This window comes from Acanthochromis polyacanthus, chromosome 15, assembly GCF_021347895.1.
Source record: "Acanthochromis polyacanthus isolate Apoly-LR-REF ecotype Palm Island chromosome 15, KAUST_Apoly_ChrSc, whole genome shotgun sequence".
Lineage (NCBI taxonomy): Eukaryota > Metazoa > Chordata > Actinopteri > Pomacentridae > Acanthochromis > Acanthochromis polyacanthus.
Genome location: NC_067127.1, coordinates 17,897,340 through 17,911,502, shown reverse-complemented (window position 1 = coordinate 17,911,502; position 14,163 = coordinate 17,897,340). Strand labels below are relative to the sequence as shown.

At 43.5% G+C, this 14,163-nt stretch overlaps 1 protein-coding gene across 5 annotated transcripts in view; it reads right to left on the bottom strand.

Moving 5' to 3' along the window:
• The window catches only part of fgfr2 (fibroblast growth factor receptor 2), a 40,624-nt gene extending 30,820 nt beyond the window's left edge, over positions 1–9,804 (bottom strand). For 2 of the 5 annotated variants that reach the window (XM_022204434.2, XM_022204436.2), the window contains exons 1-2: positions 9,177–9,796; positions 6,766–7,021 (exon numbers count right to left, since the gene is read on the bottom strand). In XM_022204434.2, coding sequence (XP_022060126.1) covers positions 6,766–6,946 — 181 coding nt within the window. In that variant the 5' untranslated portion in view covers positions 6,947–7,021; positions 9,177–9,796. Of the gene's footprint in view, positions 1–6,765; positions 7,022–8,428; positions 8,446–9,176 lie in introns of those variants that run through there. The other 3 variants (XM_022204438.2, XM_022204440.2, XM_051959769.1) reach the window with 3 other exon arrangements.
• Between the last annotated feature and the right edge of the window lie 4,359 nt (positions 9,805–14,163).

The window sequence follows — 14,163 nt, the reverse complement described above, 5'->3', positions numbered from 1 at the left end:
TTCTCTTTTCTGGCATTTCTTTGGTTTTGACTGTGCACCTCAGCCACGGAAACCTTGAACTGGCGGTAGCCTGCCTCTTCTGTTTTCCATCGTTTCCCCTCTTAGTTCTTTTTCATAACATGGCCATGGAGGATCTACAGCCCCTGCACAAGATCTGCCAGCCGAGGCAGAGAGCAAGAAACTCGATGCTCGACTCCAAAGAGCATAAAAACCTTCCATTTCTGGGAGAAAAACCAAGCCTGCCTGTGAGCGCATGTGTGTACACCGTGTCCTCTGACTTGTACGACTGCATAGACAGAAGGAGGGGAAAGTCCAATATATAAGAAGGAAATGTCCACAGCTGAATCTGCACTTCTACATCAGGATGGGTTTTATCCATATCCATGCAAACTCCACAATGCAATGCTGAGCAACAGGGGGAAAACCTGCCTGAAATATAAGCGGAGTTCTGCCATATATATATATATATATATATATATATATATATATATATATAAAACGAAGCCAATTCCAGTCACCCTGAGGCTTTTGCAGACTTCAACACACACATACACATTCATGCACACGTGTATACATTCACTCAGCTCTAATGCAGATAAATCTTAAAGTTCTTTGCACCGATTTTCTGAGAAAAATTGGAAGAAAGTCAAATTTTTCCCTCTTAAAAATAGTCCAAAACACTTTGCGTGTCTGCTTTCTTCAGAGGAAAAGGGGTAAAAATGAGAGGGATTAAAAGGATTTGAGGTAGGAAAGTAGTAACAATGGAAAAGCATACGAAAAAAGCCAGTGATGATGGTATATGTAGTGTTTGGCTGAAGTCCGATAGGTGTAATTATAGAGGCAGCGGCACTCCCAGCCTTTCCTGTACCTCAATACACCTTTTCAACAGTATCCCACCCCCATTATATGCTGCTGTGCTCCCTATGTAAGCGTTAAATGTAAAGTATACCTGCACACACACACATATATTCACTTTAGCCTCAACAGGAAGGAAAAGTCATTCTGCCGCAAGCCAGCAGTCGAGGCATGTGTGCAAACCTCGAAACATTCCCCCTGGGCAACACACATACACACACAGGTACAGTTCCTGCATTGTCTTTTTTCTCTCAAATCGGAAATAATTAACCCCTCCCTCGCCACTCAGCTCCACAGAGTGTGTGGTCTGATAAGAGGCGGAGCTCCTGTGTTGATTGATGGGAGGTGTCTGCGCTACCTTTTTACAACATGCTTTTCCGCACCGGAGGCCTTTGCTTCGACATTATTAGTGGCTCTAGTTTTTCCATTCATTTTTTAATTTACAGAATTAGAGACATGGAAGTCAACCGGGACACAATGGCTGCTGGGGAGCGAGCAGGAACAGACAACTTCCAGGTACTGGGTCCTTTAATGTGAATGACGTAGCAACGAAACACCTGGAACTCACATACACTCTCAGTATAATCTCTGTAGAAAAATTATATTTATACATATGTCAGTGTGTGTGTGTGTGTGTGTGTGTGTGTGTGTGTGTGTGTGTGTGTGTGTGTTTCACACTACAGGGAGAGTTCTGGCACAGAAGGAGGGAAAACAAAAGCAAAGGAGGGAAGGGAATTCCTCCAAATGGTGCATCTGATTAAAGAAAGCATGCAGGTGTTAGTTCTGTCTTCATCATTTTCTTATCACTGCTGTGTCCCATCTGTCCCTCTCCATCAACCCCTCCTCCTCCTGCTGCCTCTTTCACCTCCCCCTTCCATTTTTTCCTCCCCCCATCCTCCCTTTCATGACCCTGCTGACCTAACCCTGACCCTTCCCAAACCTGTTGACACCTTCAGAATGCCAGATTGTTCATGGGAACCTGAAAGACATACACACACACTCGCTGTGAATGTTGAACCTAAAGGAGCCCTGCACCTTAATAAAGGCTTGTGTCAAACACCTAAACACCAGGAAGCAGAGACGCAGTGACACACTCACGCACACCTTCCTCCACATGAAAGGAGTCTACAAGAGTCCAGGGATTCCTGCTGAGTTGAAGCACTTCACTGCAGATTTTTCATCTCTGCAAAGTTTCATCCCCTCTCTGCACAACAGGAGGGAGGCGGCAGTCGCTCTATCTCACACACACACTTTTTCTCAATTTCTATCAAACAGCTTCCCCTCTTCCCTCCCTCCTTCCATCATCACTATAATTTTTTTCCTCTCTTCTTCCTGAAGCACATCTCCACTTCAACATCCACCTCTCCTTTTCACACAGCTATTACAAGTGTCTATCAGGTGTGATGGATTCAGGCTGTCCTCTCCTCGCTGTCTCTTCATCCTCATTCGCACCGTCTTGCCTGGCAATAATTAGTCTCGCAGCCCGAGTGTCTGCGGCAAAATTGCAGCAAGCAATTCCCACCAGAGCCCCCTTGATGTCTGTTTGTCCGTCTGTCCTGCTGCTTGTCAAGCCAAGTGGCAGCGCTGGCAAAAGGCAGACGCAGTTAGCTATAGCTCTGGACCTGTTCAAGCATTGCATCTTACATATTTTACTTGTGCAGAGAGGCACAGTGGCTTGCGAGCCAATCTCCCCTCTCCTCCCTGTCGCGCTCTGCACAATGAGATAGGTGGACTAAATGTAATGACTGCCATCTCGGAGGCACTCACTCAGCATGCATGCAGACCAACAGGCACACACACAGACACACACTGCCAAATCACATTATCTCTGCTGCCCTTCTTATCCTTCCTCTTCCCCTCTCCTCTTTCCTCTGTAACCTCCTCACGTAGTCAAATCCCAGGACTTTTCTCCCCTTTTTTTGTCTCTCCCTCTTTTCTGATGTCCTTTCACATTCAAATCCCTCCTTAGCTTTTTTTTTCTTTATTATGACAAAGGAGCAGCTCCATGAACTGGCTCCTGCTGGCGTCCATGGCAACGGCCCCTCTGATTCAGTCACCCCTTTTACCCCTCATCAAGGCATTCCCTGAACCCCACCCGACCCCTTAAACCCACTGGATGCTCCTTATCTGCAACAATCTTCTTAGCCTGAAGCTCTAGTGACCCTCAGAAGTGCTGCTTTGCTCTGACTTCTAAACATTAATCTCGAGAATGTTAATGAGATAGATGTCGGCACAAAGGCAGCAACGAAGGATCATTTACATTTTGAATTATTCTGTTGAATTCTTTCCCGATTAATGGATTTGTTGCTTCGTCTGTGAAATAACAAAAAACAATGAAAAAGCCCAAGATGACAAATATCTTTTTTTACTGATAAAGATACTAAAGATGTTTAGTTGTTTGTCACAGAAGAGTAAAAAATAAGAATAGTCTCACATTTAAGGAGCAAGAATGAGACAATTTACAACTTTTTTTCCATTAGAAATGACTCAGACAGATGAATTGGTTATTAAAATTGCTGGCAGTTAATTTAGCAGGAGACAATTAATGGATTAGTCACTTAATAACTGCAGCTCTACTAATTATTATCATTATATTAACAATTAATGTACCATAAAACCAGCTTGTTTATCATAATGCTCGCTGAGCTGATCAACAGATTTTTAAAAAAGTTGTGCATTATTTTTGTTTGTGAACCTTTAAATTAATTTCTTAGTTGTTGCAACTGTTCTACACATTTGCGTTGCACACAGGTGGCATCTTTCTCCAGAAAACAGAGCAGACAATGCACAACAAAACATTGAAGGCTAATGCAGGAATCAAATCTGTGACCAAAAATGATACTACATTAAAAGTTCATATATAGCGAGTGCAATATTATCCAGTTGCCTACCTGAAAATGGTAATAAATTGATTTTTTGTCAGTTTTTCCCCCTAAATTAACTTCTAAATCTGTATACGTTTTGTTCTATCCTGTGGTTTTCCTTTGTGTCCTCCCTCCCTTCCCCTCCGTCATCCTGCACCCTGTCAGTACAAGCTCAGATTCCTGTCTGCCTCCTGCCGTACACCGGACAGTTCGCTGAGACCCGAGGCACAAGCTGGCACAGGTAGCAGCTCTTCCCAGCTTCTTATCAGACAAGTGTGAGATTGAGCGGTGGAATGACAAGGTATTTTCTGGCACCTCAGTCAAGGCAAATAACACACTCGAAGCATCAAGATTAACACCAGCCAACGGCAGGCTAATAAAAGTCATTGTGTGAAAGCCGTATATTGAGGCCAACTGCAACCCCCACCGTCACAACGCTGACCGACACACTGCGCTTGTTTAGAGTTCAGTTCCATTGCCATCGCCACACACTCAGACGCACACACTCCATGTCATTAACAGGCCAGCTGACACTTTTACACTTTTACAACTGTACTCCTACTGTGTAGATAGCACAGTGTCACAGATAGCCTGTAACTCTTTGGCATTCCCACCTCACACACACAGAAACACACACTGACACACATCACATGAGCTGATTAAAAAGGGCACAGCACACAGGTGGAAAACAGAACTCATGCAGCAAAGAAACGCAGCCATGTGCCACGAGAGCTACAGCATTCCTACTGTGTCTGTGGTTGACAAGCATCCATCCCGTCCTTGTGTCTGTCTAAGCATGAACGACTCATCCTTGATGTATAATGGAGTCTATATTTTAGCAACCACCCAACTACTTTGAAGCGCTGCCTCCATGCTGATCAGAGCATTTTTTGAAGAACAAAGTTTGGCAACGGCTGCAGGAAAGCAGAGCCAAGCCATGAGCTGACTTCTGTCAGCTGCACTCCCATTCTGCTTGCGTTCCAGTGTGCCTGCTGCCACATTTATTCCACATTATATGCAAAAAAAGCGTCTTGAAAAGAGCACAGTGCAGAAATACCAACGTTAAAGACACACACGCCTCCTGTACTTGGTGCCATTGTTGTTCAGCTCTGTCAGAGTATTTTAATCACTGTGCAAACAGAGAGCACCCGAACAAGGTAAACACTCCCATAGATACTGAAGTGACTACAGCGGCAACAATAGGCCTGTTGTGGAGGTGCGCTCGCTCTACTTCTTCTGTTACAGCAGCCACAGGTAAACAGACTAGCAGGGCCACCAGGGGTGCAGGCATGGGCTCTATAGAGACAACACTGATACGCAATCTGATAAATCTACAGCAATTACTGCTCCCACTGACACAGGCAGCGGTGTGACCAAGGCTGCAGGGTGAGGAGGGGTGGAGGGGGTAGAAATGCTAAACATCTCTGCAGGGGGTGTTATTAGGACAGAGAGGGCAGGACCAGCCAATCTTTCTCCTTAACATCTGTGTCCTGCAGGTGACACCAGTGCGGCCTGTAAGTAGTGGGAATGGAGCTGTGGACGCTCTGATTCAATCACACACCGCTGCAGTGAATAAAATCAGTGTTTGCCATACGCAGCATGCAAACAATTCAGAATCAGATAAGCAGGTTCTGTGGGTCCTGTCTATGCTTCATCATGTGAGCCCCAGCTCTACTCACTTAATCTCCAGTCACATGACTTCACTGCTGCCCAGTACTCTGTAATCTCTCCATCTAAAGGAGAAGTCAAATATGCACAAATCCTCTTAGAACTTTCTTAGAGGATTGGATAACTCTTAGAAAACTCTCTCTGTCCTCTCGCGACCAGAGGGGCTCCGTACTCATCGGCATGGAGCCAAACAGTCTGCGGCGGAACAACAACAACAACAGCTCAAGAAGCCTCTCATCAAGGTACGTAAGAATGATACCTGACCTCAGGGGCAAAGGGCAGGACAAGGTACAGAGTGTGTGAGTGTGTAAAGACAGAAGGAGAAGGGGGAGGTGGTTTAAAAAGCGAAGCTCTGTTGTTGGCCTAACTTACAATTAGCATGCTGATTAAAAACCACGAACAAAGGCCTTTGGAATGTAAGTTACCATCCATCACAACAACTAATTAGCTCGTCTCTAAACAGAATACAAGACTGGAGTTGCAGAAAATTGAAAAGCCTTAAAAAAAAGCTCTCTGTAACAGAACAAACTTTTCACTAAAGGTTTCTCAAAGAATCCTTTGGCTACTAAAACTAAAAAGAGTTTTATTTCACAAACTTTGAAGAAAAAGAACAAAGGCAGTCATGATGTAAAAAAACAAAAATTCCAGAACTCTGAATTTTCTTTTTCCCTCACTCTCTGTGTACTTCTTTCCAGGCAAAAAGGGCATGAGAGAGATGCCAGCATAAACGCTGTCCCACCCTTCTTCACAGCTCTCCCTTGTCCTCCCACACAAGGTCACAAACCTGGCTTTAACACTCACGTTTACCTCAAACTGCCACAGACACCAGCGAGAGAAATCAAACTCAAAAAAAGTGTAAATCACACGGCTCGCAGTGAGGAAAAACAAGATTCTCGCCATGCCGAGGTTAGGTGTCTCCTTTCTGCTTATTTAATCCCCTCAAGAAATGTTTGTGCACTTCATTCTCTGTGCTTGTAAGACTTTTTGTGAAGCTCAGATGGGCCAAAAGGGTCAAAACCTCTGTTTTCTCTGCGAGAAAGTTCAACTGCTTCCTGATAATTTTGGAAACTGCAAAACTTCACATCAGAAAATTAATTTGTGTTCATTTCTTACTGTTGTCTTGTCAAAGGTAATAAAACATACACATGCCTCCTTTTGCTGTTGGCCAATTGTAGGTTTTTTCCGCTGAAGTGTGAGTTAATGACAAGACTTTCTAAATAAAGTCAACCAAAACCCTGAATGGCGTTTAAGGAAGCAAACAAACTTGACAGAGCTACACCTGCTCTCCAAAAACAAACCCAACAAATGTTTTTTTCCTCCTGCTTTACCACCCAGGCTCCGATTTTCTGCCCCTTCTCGTGACACCCCTTCTGCTTACCTTCAGGTTCCAGAGTGGCCTCCTCCTCCTTGGTGGCGGTGAGGGGCGGCCGGGCCACGCTGACGGTCAGAAGGGACAGCAGGACGGCGGCCAGCAGCCAGGCCCACGAGGCCATCCCGTTAGCGGGGGACAGAGCTCCCCATACCCCCCTTCTCCACCTCCCCCTGGACACTGATCCCATCTGAGGGAGTCCACCCAACCATCAACTGCTGCCGGGTCGGCCTGTCACTCACTGGAATTCACCCAATCACCTGGGCTGAGAGGTGAAAGAGGAAGAGAGAGAGAGAAGGAGGAAGGGAAGGTGCAGACGGAAAGATGATTGAAGAGATAGAAGTTTGTAAAGAAATACAGCAACAAAAAGAAGGAAAAAAGAAAATATGTTAGTTGAAACAATTACTGTAAATTCCAAGAAGCTGCCTTGGCACAGTTTTTCACTTTATTTTGCTTCTGACAAAGTGACAGACCAGTGAAGCAACAGATAAACAGAGTGTTTCAAAATGCTGTCAAACAAGCCATGCCACAGACATACCGAAGCTGTGAGGCACCAGGAGTCAACATTAAACCGCCCCACATCTACCTTCACCTCACATCTATAATTAAACGCATTAAAATAGATTTAAAGAAGCCAATTAAGACTCCTCCTGTGAGCATGGTGTTCTCAGTTTCATCCAGCTGCCATAAAGCTCAGAGATCAGCCGTCAGAAGTTTATTTAATTTCACACAAATCTGGTGTTGAAAAATGACCCAGCACTATCACCTGTTCCATTTCACCAAGCTGCCGGCGTTTTTCCCCCTCCAAATTAATAACAAAATCTTTTTCTTAACTGATGAGTCACAACATGTTTCGAAAAATCCCTGGCACAGGATAGTCAACGGATCAGCCAGTTTGGCTCCAGTTTCTTTTAGTTGCGCTTATTCTTGTGCGCAACAGATGCACCAAACCTGTTGCCCGCGCTGCTGCATTTGTGTTCATTTTTATTCACAAAGGACTGTTTTAAATGCATTCCCCTGCCTTGATTAGGAGACCAGTACGGCTTTAATTGAAATGCAATATTGCAACATCGGGACGCGCACACATCAGTCTGTTTAGCCAGACATCTGCGGTTCAACCGCGGTGAAGGGTCTCTGGAGGTTTGGTGTAGTCACGCTTCCCTGCGCTCCTTCTGCTCCAGCTGGACGTATCGATCGGTTTCTACCCGCAAAGACACATGTAATTTGACTTTTAGAGAGCGAAGCCGAAAAAGTGCACATGCTGGTTTATCTGTAATTCACCCCTCGGGGGCTGCTGGGGACACGCACGGTGACCGCGCACATGATGCCGCGGTGCATCCATGAATTTCATCCAGACGTCTTAACTTTATTAGGGAAATGCACCGGTTTGGTTTTCGCAATTAAGGCTGACAATTCTGCGTAGTGACAGCCCAGACATATGAATTATTAATGAAATGCAAACCAATCAGTGCACTAATAACCACTGTCTAAGAACTACTGCAGGGACCAGAATTACGCAGGAACCTCCACTTCTGTAACACAATTTAATTTAATGTTACTGTCCTGATTAAAAATTTTTAAAAAAATAATAGAACCTTTGCAGCTATCACATTTATAAACTTATAAAGAAAAGAAAAAAGTAAGAGAGCTCTAAAAAAAATCTGAAACTGACCAGAGAGTGGATCTAATGCGCTCTTCGCTGCAGAACTTTACGTTGCTGACATGACATTTGGACACACGAGGGACTTTGCTCCATACATGACCACAGCCTTCATTTAAACTCGGCCTTTGAATGAAATTTCTTGGCACTGATTGAATTCCTATTGAAATTCAAATCAGTTGGCTTTTCCACAATGGGGGCTCATTTGGAGCTGCTCGGTGATTTAGGGCTCCGGCACCAAGCAGTGAAAAAACAACTGCGGTCACGGGGTAATTGGCACCATAAATGCAATGTAGAAAATTAAGCAAAGTAATAAATAACCAGGACACTTGTTAATGGGCTCTAAAGCGATGATGCAAGGTGCTGTGTGGTTCCTCGCCTTCTAAAATAAACAAGGACAGATTTCACTGGAGTCCCCTTTTTCGCGTTTTAATGGAGGATTTGGAAAGCTGCAGTGCAATTACGCACAAAGTGTGACTTTGTTGCATGTGCATTGTCAGAAAATCCCAAGCAAAAAACTTCGGGGAGAACTTTTCCGCTGACTACAACAAAGTTTCTTGGATGGAAAATTCAGTAAATTTAACTCTAAGTAGTAAAATGTTTTCTCTGCAGCAGTCAGAAACGAGCACAAACCCAAAACGCGCAAAGCAATTCTACCATCACAGAGGCTCTGACAGCAGAAAACTTGACAGATGAGATTCTGAAGAAGCTTTAGACTTTTTTTCCCAGCTGAGTTTTATCGTAAACAGAAAATACTTACCAGGGAGGACTAAAATCTCGGAGGTCTCTGTTTTGGCATGCACAGATAAGGGAGGAGAGAGCATGAGCTGAATCCAGAGAGGAATGTCTCCAACACTACAATGCAGCAAAAAAAAATCTGAGAGGCGCTGCCTTTCTTCGGCTTACTATTCCACAATCAGCCGGCATCAACTCTGATCAGAGGATATATTCCAACCCCGACTGGCAGCGTAGTCCAATGCCATGCAAGGAAATCCGAGTTTACACGCGTTATCCTTCGAAAACAGCTCGGAAAACCATATCGCTGTCCCCCCGAAACTTTCCTCCCCGTCACCAAGTTTCTTCCAGGGCGCAAAACATGCCCAGTGTTCCCGAGCAGCGCACTTGTCAACTAAATAGAAAAGTTTGCAGCTAGTAACGAGCTTCAAAGGGCAGAAGAGGATAGTTGTCCGATGCAAAATGTCATAAAATCCATCAGTGTGCGTTCCCCCGGTGAAAAGAGCGTCTTTCGCGTCTCCTTGTCGTCTTCCGCCGACAGTCTTCGCACTGCTTCTCAGACGCTTTGTCAGGTTTACTAGGTTTTTTCTCCTTACGTCTCCACACACCGCCCTCCTCCTTTACTCCAGTGGGTGTCATCTCCCCCCCCCTCAAGCACCCCCAGTGTAATTCGAGCCGCTTCCTGGCCGCGCTGCCTTTGGGCCCTGCCTTCCTCCGCCCATCAAACTGCAGAGCTGCCTGTCTGCCTGCCTGCCCTGCGCTTAACTTGCTCAGACTCGGTCCAATGCGAGGCCCCTGCTCCTCTTCGGAGCTCTCAGACCACAGTAACAACGCCGCTCAGTGGCCAAGACGTGACATCTGCTGGGGGAGACGCACACGGCGCGCACACTGTCGGCTCCAGACGCACAAAGCATTCATACAGTATGGAGCTGTGATTCTGTTTCTGCTGCAGAGGGAATGTATTCGGATACTTTTCCACCACTAAACGTAGAAATATCACAATGTTTAAATTGTATTTTTGTCAATAAAAACCGAGCTGAAGTGTAGATTAGATTAGAAAGTGCATGCAGTGAAGTAAAAGTACAGAATTTCAGTCTAAGAATATTTGCTCTGAAATGCAGCAGAGATGAAGCAAAGTACTGCAGATAATGGAAATATTCAAGTGAGGTACATCACATTTTTACTAAATTATCCTACAGTATCAGAGTAAACCATCAACCAGCTCATTAAACAGACAGTCAAGGACACTTTGGCAACCCAACACATGGTGGATGAGGTCATTTGTTATATTCCATCACTACAGTATAATGGTTTGGGTGTATTTCATTTAATTTTGCAGAAACTTTTCTTTAAGTTTGTCCATGTGATGTTATCAGCTCCTCTACATTTTAGTAAAAGATTTCTGTCAATGTATCTGACACCTACAGTTTAATATGCAAGGTTGACTTTTGACACTTTAAACCACTATTATTTCCTGTTATGAACAAAGCATATCGTACATTACATAGTTAAAATTATGTGTATTATGACCACTTAGACAGTGGTGGAGCCAGACAATTTTTACAAGGGCGGTTAGGCTAAGACCATTACTCACCCTGTGATTACACCAAAACTGACACCTCATTATTTATTTTCTTCTATGTTACAAATTGGTCAGATAGCCAGATGTTGTGGTCACTTACTTTTATCATTCACATATGCAGATATGAATGGCATAAATTAAAAAAAAAGTCACCATGAAGACTCACATTTTTTCAAGTGAATATTTATTTGGACATTTGCACGTTGCTGCAAACTATACTTGTATTACTTTTTATTATCTTGGATTTTCTACACTTGCTGTTTATTTGACTTACTTGTAACATTTACGGTCTATTGAGTTGCGACATTTGCTATTTTTTAAAAAAGTTTTCCACTTGTCAGAGTTTAATGCTATGCACCAAAACACCACTTCAAAATCCAAAATCTACTTGGCAATGAAAGTCTTTTTGATTCTGATTCTACACAGAAGAATTTTTATGTAACCTGCAACTGAAATTATGCATTTTGCCTGTTCATATTGCAAGTTAAACTAAATTAGGGTTAGGGTATAACCCTAGTTCTATGAGCAGTAGCTATCTAACAGACCTCACTATTGGCTGTGTGAGGAGGCCTGCCTTTTGCCTGAGGTTTTCCCTGGTCACCCCAGACCACCTATGGGCTCCACCCCTGCAGTGACATCATTATGCTCACATCTCAATGACAATAGTCCAATAATGTAATCTATAGAAATATAACTGCAGTGGTGTCTGAGCTTCATTTTTGATGTTTTAAATACATTTTGCTGCTCCAATTTTTATCCTAGTGACCAAATTTTTTGAATGTAGGAGAGAATTTTAACAGCTTGGGACATAAAATCACAAGCCTCCAAGATCTCTCAGCATAGAACATGAAAGCAAAGACCAGAGAAAAGAGTCAAATTTAATGAAAGTTTTTTTTATATCATGCATTTTGACAAAGTTTGCAATAGCTTCTGTTCAAAACTTTCCTATAAACGAACCACTCTGTCTGCAGCTACCCAGAGAGAGACTGAAGGCTGACCCCCTGCAGCTCGTCCCCCACCGCTTCAAGCTGTCTCCTGCATTGGTTCAGGCGTTCAAGTGCTCTGAAAGAGACACAGGGGAGGGTGGAAGACTCTAATCTCTGCAGACTTTTTATTTTTGTCTCGCTTTCACCGTTCAAGCCCCGTTTTCTTTTTTTCAAACATTGGAGGGAAAACGTTCCCATTCAATTTGAAAAGAGGCACTAACAAGGCTTTTTTTTTCGCTCTGAGGCAAAGGTTCGGCCTGTGAATGGAGAGTTCTACGTCTGTTTTTCTCTCCTCTCCCATCTCTGCCTCCACCAGTAAAGCCATCAGATAACAGTGAAGCTGACAGGTTGGCTAGAAATAAAGAGCGAGCAAGAGGTGAGGAAGGAAAGTTTGACTAATATTTCAAGAGTGGCACATAAATCCCCCCCCCCCCCCCCCCCCCACACACACACACACACACACACACACACTGTTTCTCCCTCTCTGCGTGTCTCTTTCCTCCCACTACATAAGTCTATTTACAATCACCCAATTTATTTTCCACTGCTTGGGCATCCCACATTTGAAAGAACCCTCATCAAGCAGAGTCCCATGGGTCTTTGACTGAGGGCTGGATGGACTCAGTGCCCTGTGCGCTGTGGTATCCATCAGCCTGTCATTGTAGCCCTGCATCTCCACTGTTTTCTTCAGCCCCCTTTCTTCCTTAATCCCTCCTGTGCCAGCAGCCTCGGTGTTTGGATTGAGGGAACAGAGTGAGAGGAAAGGAAAGTGACAAGCTAGTAGCGCACAGCCAACACTCTAGATGAGCATATTGATTTCTTGTCATTGCTGATAGGACTCTTGAGAAGGGCAGCTAATTGGAAGGCTTGTTCAATAAAGTGTTAATCAGAAAGCAGCTCTCATTGTGGTGACGATTAAAGCTGTGAGTGATGACCGGGGGTGGAGTCATTCACCAGTCATTAACTACACCTCCTGTCAATATGCAAATTAAAGTTGCTGTTGAAGTGAGCTAATCAACAACTTTTACTCCAACCATTAGTCGTCCATAGATCAGTTAACTGGTTGAGATGAAAGTCCCAGTGCGCTACTTAACATGTTTTGCTTATTATGCTTCACTCAGATGCTTGGCCTTCCTTCCCTCTGCAGAGTACTGCAGAGTTTGATGCTAAAAGGCTGTTTTCACATTCTATCTGCTAAATGAAGAAAGCTTCCTTTTACTTCTTCCTGAATATATACTGTGTTAAGTGTAAGCATTTTGTGAATAAACAATTGGTTTTGCAGTAAATCAAGTGTCAAAATGCAACTTATAAAACTGTGTCAAGGAAAGGTGAGAATGGATGTTTTAGAGGAGCTGTTTCTCGCCTTTTGGAAGCCAGAAATTTAATTTGGGAGTCACTCTCCTTATTTTAAACAGTCATGAATACACACTGTATCTGCATCACTTTCCATATACATAAAACTAAGAACAATACCTTGTTTTTACTCATCAAACACATATTAAATTTAAGGAACATAGCTGCATTGTTAACATCAAAATCAAACCAAACATGAAAATTATACACAACGAACCATTAAATTCTGTATCTTGTACACAATTATTAGTGGCAAAACAAAACTGTTACTCCCCCTGCTGTAGGCCTTGTCTGATCATCCAATATGATAACACACTTGGACACAAGAGTGTTCCCAGTGCTGGATATTATCCAAGGGACAGAGTATTGGAGAAACAGTTGTTGCTCCAAACAGGGACTGAACCTTCAACATCAATATCAGTAACATCATGTTCTATCCCACTGAGCCAACAAACCATTGCTCTGACACTATACACAGAACAGGGACATGTTCGGAGGACAGAGGGACAGTTGTTACACACAGTGACAGTCCTGAGGCCCATAATTACCAAAAAGTCTGAGTTTATACTCGAGGAGAAAAAAATATGCTGATGCAACAGGGCTTCTTGGCAATAACTGATCTCTGTCCACAGAGTTTGGTGTTAATTTAGGTTTGGTGGGAAAAAAACATCAGTCAGACTCAAATTATTAATCAAAGGGAAAGAATTTTATATGTCTTAAAATATGTCTGGAGGAGATCAGTCCTAACTCGTGAAGCTTCATTACTTTATAGTGATAATATCTGACTTGGTGCCTGTAACTCTTCACTTTATGACCTGACTGCAGTCTGTCAGTTGACCAATTTGAGTCAGACCTAAATATCTCTGTCTGATGTACGTTTGCACAGACATTCAGGGTGCGCAGAGGCTGAATCCCAGTTGCGTTTTTTCCTAAACCATTATGATGAGGGCACAAGTTTAATTTATTTAAAACTTCAGTTTCCTTTCTTGAACAAGAAAAGCACTCAGAGCGCACAACGCTCCACCAAGGCTGCTCAATCGTATCATTTCCGACAGCTGAAATCTTGAAAAAAAAAAATGTGGCCATTTAAT